Genomic DNA, 5,583 nt, shown 5'->3' on the forward strand with positions numbered 1-5,583 from the left:
GAGATATGTGACCAACCAATGAATGCATAGTCTCTCTCTGTGTGTGTGTGTGTGTGTGTGTGTGTGTGTGTGTGTGTGTGTGTGTGTGTGTGTGTGTGTGTGTGTCTGTGTCTGTGTCTGTGTCTGTGTCTGTGTCTGTGTCTGTGTCTGTTTATGTGCATGTGTGTGTTATCTGTCTGTCTGTGTGTCTGTGTGTCTGTGTGTACACATTGGCGCTTGCATTTTCTCGGCCTGGTCAGTAAGACAGACTAGACCAAGAGAAGAGTGTGGAAAGACAGCGGAGGAAGGGCTTGTAAAGTCTCATGCTATCTACACCATCTAAACCTAATCCCCATGGATCTGAAAACACCATGCTGTCTCTAATCCCAGTCCAAAAGCAAAAGGAACTTTCTTTGGATTTACCCTTTTTTTTTTTCTTGTCTTGAGATTTCTAAAAGTTGTGAGTGGAGGGAAACAAAACATAGTGCGTTGCGTTGTGGGTGTGTGTCAGTCCACGTGGTCCGAGATTCAACTGACTGCAAAACAAAGCCACCTGCTCGCTCCTCTCGCCATACTCAACACACACACAGATGTTCACACAATCACACTGTTCCTCGAGGTTCGAGTAAACCTGACTGCCACACACACTCGCACACGTACATACACACATATACAGTACATACATGCTCGGTGTTTTGCACAGCTGGCATGGTTATAAAAAGAGTTCCAGAAGTGCGTTACACGTGCTTGATTTACCACGCCCCTATAAGGTGGCACGCGCGGCTTCGAAACCCTATACCCACGGCTCGCTTGCATCCACGGCGCTGTACGCCATGGGAAATATAGGCCAAATCCAGATGCATGCAGCTGTGTAAATCCCCGTCGTGAAAATTGCCTAGCGGGTTTTTTTTTTTCTCGGGCAGTGTCATTGGCCGCCGGCTGCCCTGAATACTGGTGGATCTGCGTGTGTGAGCAGCATGTGAGTTGCCGCTTATCACGCCATCTCCCCTCCCTCTCGAATACAGTCGTCTCCCAGTCGTTTGTCCGGCATTTTCATAAGCCAGTGGGTGGTGTTATTTTTTTCCTCCTTATTACACGGTCTGCTCCCATCAGTCCAAACGGTCAGTCGTTACTCCGCGCTCTCGCCCTCCCAAAAAGTCATTCCCAACCGTCTCCGCCACGGCACCGACAGCGCTTGCATCATGAAGACACTGAAAGACAGCAGTTGGATGAAGTTTGGACCCGCCGGCCGGGGAACCTACGACTGGGTGACGGGGGCTCCGTCGCCCCCATCCCTGGAGAAGCAACTCCAGGTGAGTGGAGTACCGTGCTCACTTCAAAAACCTTCCGCAAACGACTTTAGTATTTAGGAAACTTTTTCATTACAGATTCTCCGTAATCTTTCGATTAAAAATAAATAAATAAATGTAAGGCGCGACGATCAATAGGTGCATTGTTGCAGCTATAAGGTTTTTTTATATCCAACATATTTCTTGTCTTTGCGAGCTTTAACCTCTGCAATGTTATGAAATTGAGCAAAGCTTCTCCTTTACGTCGCTTTGGATAAAAGCTTCTGCTAAATGACTAAGTGTAAAGCTAAATGCAAAGTTATTCGGCGCGCTTGAGGAAACGCTCGAAAGGACAGTTGGATCCTCAGCGCCGCGTGTGCTGTCCAAGGTGCTTACCTCGTGAACTGGGCTTACATTCGGTAAATTAATAACAAGTTCAAATATCATTTAAATCAGTTTCTTCATTTAATAAAACAAATGCGCAAATAGACTTCGTTCCTCCAATTGGAGTAGTTCATTATTTAATTACTTTACCAATAAAAACATCAAGTTCCCCATTCGTGAGGAGGTATTAATGGCACATTCTGCAAAGACTCTGAATTGGACAGATTTAATCATTCGGCTGAAAAAGTACGATGCAACGGTGGTTGTTGGACCTTCTATCAAAACTCATGGTTCGTATAAGGACACTGGAGTGCGTGGCATTTGCCTGAGGACAAAAGCAGGGCTAAAGGCATCAAGCAAGAGAGCGGCATTATGTGATTAGTGGTTGGGCACTGATGGAGGCTTCGCGTAAAATTTGGGTCACGCTTGACTAGACTTGCAAGAAAATCTCTCTCAAGGTCACGGTCCTCATGTTCAATTTTTTTTATTAAACTATTTTTTTTTTAAATCCTAAAACTTATATGATCGTCGCTGTTTTCTGCCCCCTTCGATTTTAAATAAATAAACGGTTTCTTACTTACTTAATTACTTACTTACTTGCCTAGCCGATTTACTTACTAATGTGTTCTGTTCGTTCATTGACGTATCTGAGTGCTGTGCTGTTTTGTCACACATGGCCGCCGATGCCACTCCGCTGATTGCGCTGCCTGTAACAATTTAATACCACACAAAGTGCCAAGGCTGATCATCCGACGCTGTAGCTGAAGTTCAAAGCCCATCGAAAGCACAGACTGTAGAAGACATACGCATAGGCGTACTTGCAAATTAATGCATGTTGACAACGAAACTACTTTCCTCACGGTTAACTATTAACCTACTATGCAGATCTTTATAGCCTACATCAGAATAAGGACTCCATGCATTGACTGAACCCATTACCTCACTAAATTCATATTTACCAGAAAAAGGGGCCTATAATCTGTTGGTGCGTTAATTGGTTGCTGCAAATTTCCCTTTTATTTGTTAAATGCTTACATTTGGTGACTCGCTCCCAAGGTAATTCGGTTAACTTATCACTCATTGTTTTGTTGAAGGGTTACCACTGGAATGAGCTCTCAAACAACGAGGACACCAAGTCAGAATTGATCCTCTACATTGCCCTTTCGGCCACGACCCTCCTCGCTTTCTGCGTCCTGTGTTTCCTTGTCTTCCGGAGGTGTTCGCAGAGCAAGCTGAGCCTATCTAACATCATCGCGCTGGACTTCCAGGACGCTGAGAGCGGCGTCGAGATCCTCTCCTCGTTGACCAGTAGGTGCGAGAGGCTTCCGAGCACCAGCTCCGACGCGTCCGAGGGAATCTTCCTCATGGTGTACCTCCCGCCGCCCTACGAGGACACGCTCACCAAGATCACCCGCGCAGCAAGCCTCACCAGCTCCAAAGACGTTGAGTCGATGAAGATAGAAGACCTGGAGGCCAAGTTGTGTCCGGAGATCAAATCTACCGGCCGCTACGTGTGACTGACGGACTGATGGGCTGGAGGTCAAATTAGACATCCAACCGCTAATTTCAATCAAGATTTATGTATTTTTCACAGATTAATGCCCACCAGTCGTTATGTAACGGTGAACACAAAAGGAAAACGAACTGTGCTAGGCAAAGTGATTCCAACAGCAGTAATTTAAGGCGCTGGAAACCACACGACTATCTCTGGATTACGCCATCTGAGCAGCTAAAATATGTTGCTCTTGGTGAACACCTGATATCTATTGTGCCACTGGAACGCACACACTCAGGAGAATGGTCTACCATGCAGACTCACCGTGGTTATTCGATCCAAGGAAGCAAGACTGAAGGACGTTGGGTTAGATAAGTAGTCTGGTACAGCGCAGAGGATCAACACATGGACGTGTAACTCTATACATTTGGTCTAAAATAATCCTTTAAGATGTCAAATTCCCCCCTTCTTTGATTCCAGCCTGTGGCTTGTCTGGTTGAGAGGGAACTTAATGTGAAAGGGGAGGCAATGTAAGTGGAAGTTAAATATACTCGAGGTGTAATGACACTTATACGTTTCATTTTTACTTCAACCCATATCTATCTCTGTATCTTTCTACCTATCTTTCTAGCTACCTATCTATCTATATATATATTTCTATCTCTCTATTGCTTTCTCTCTCTCTATCTATCTATCTATCTATCTATCTATCTAAATTTACTTTGAGTATGATCACATGACACACCCTAAGATCCTTTCTAATTACTGTATTAAATAACCTTTCTGATCAAATTGACTGTAATATGATTGTAATACCGACATGAATAAAAAAAACCTTTTATTAATGGATTCTTTTGATTCACATAATACCATGTCTGATGTGTAACATTTTATGGAGACCTATGTATGGAGGCCTAGCCTATTTAATGCTTAAAAACACCATGCATTCTAAAGTAGACTTCCTGTCCTGTCAGTGGATCATTTCACATAGAACCTTTCAGGTCAAATACCTAATAGAACCTTCACCATGGTAATGGAAGCCACTCATATTGTGAAACTCAGAATCATACTCTGGCACATGCTGAGTCATTGCCCAGGCCAGTTAACCACAATATGGTCTCACATTTCTCTTTCATAGCCTCCTGAGACGTTTTCTCTCCTAACCCGGAAACTGGACCGGCGTCTTTTCCCACGCTTCTCACCTTCACAGAAACTGAGACAATGGTTCAGATAGAACTCAGACAACTCTGTGGACACTTTATATGAAAGAATGGCATACCAAATGAACCCAAATTAATGGTGTGTGTGTGTGTGTGTGTGTGTGTGTACGTGTGTGTGTGTGTGTGTGTGTGTGTGTCTGTGACTGTGACTGTGTCTGTGTGTGTGTGTGGAGAGGGAGAGAGAGTGTGGAGTGACCAGTTGCATGAATTACTGTTTTTCTCAGTCACTTTGGCACATTTTTCAGATCCAGAGATTCAGAATGAAAACTCTCAGAACTAGTCTCGACACCATCACTCTTTGACTTGTGCACATAATAACAGCAATTTCTTACTGTTTTAAACATTTTGTACAGAGAAATAAACGTTCTGCTAACATGTTGAGTATGAGTCGAGAAATGTACAAAAGTGACTGAGAAAACCGGTATAATGTCAAAAAGTGACACCTAAGCTTCTAACAAATTTGGATATAACTCTGTCTACAATTACAGTTAGGTTATTGTAAGATTTCGACCATCTTCTGGCCCAGAGGCAGTTATCACAAACTATTTTCAAACACAATTTGACCAATAGTTTGAGATTCATAGATGCGTTTTATTATTTATTCTTAGAAGGTTGGACCATGTAACAGTTGCCATTTGACAACTGTACACAATTTGCAACTGGAGGCTGGCTACATTTCGCTATTCTACAAGACGGCCTTGAATCGCTCACTGGCAGGTGGCAAAGTACTCCTGGTAGGTGACAGTGCGGCACTCCGGCTGAAACATCAGCGCCATCCTGCGACAAGAAGAGGGAAAAGCAAAACCGACGGCGGCCTGTAAAACTGATTGACAAGTTCACGGATATGCAGACAAGATGCTCAGACGTATCAGACTCCTTGCTGAAATAACAGCGGCCTTAATGGCATTTCAAAGAATTACATTATAGCTAACATTATATATGCCTTTAGCACTTTTCCTGCAGGATTCACAGAATAATTGTTCAAGATATATTACAGATGAGTAATTACAATTTCAATGGGTCTGCAAGTTCTCAACGCAAAGATGTATGTGATTTAATATCAAACAAAATGACAGATTATAGCACTAAAATAAACCAATTACTTACCCATTTGAATTGATTTTACTGTACTATCTTCAAACAATATCATATCTGTCCTTATCATAACGCAATAATACACTACAATTTAGGCTTATTCTGAATTTCCGCAGGCTAC

The 5,583-nt window shown here is 43.1% G+C and overlaps 1 protein-coding gene across 1 annotated transcript; it reads left to right on the forward strand.

The window, feature by feature from the left end:
• Window positions 1–1,181: 1,181 nt before the first annotated feature.
• smim28 (small integral membrane protein 28) lies at window positions 1,182–3,169 on the forward strand (the record flags this gene model as incomplete). The annotated part of the gene is made up of 2 exons (XM_080850619.1): window positions 1,182–1,292; window positions 2,747–3,169. The coding sequence occupies 2 exons, from the start codon at window positions 1,182–1,184 to the stop codon at window positions 3,167–3,169; spliced, it is 534 nt and encodes a 177-aa protein (XP_080706745.1).
• Between the last annotated feature and the right edge of the window lie 2,414 nt (window positions 3,170–5,583).

Source organism: Sprattus sprattus, assembly GCF_963457725.1.
Source record: "Sprattus sprattus genome assembly, chromosome: 1".
Taxonomy (NCBI): domain Eukaryota; kingdom Metazoa; phylum Chordata; class Actinopteri; order Clupeiformes; family Clupeidae; genus Sprattus; species Sprattus sprattus.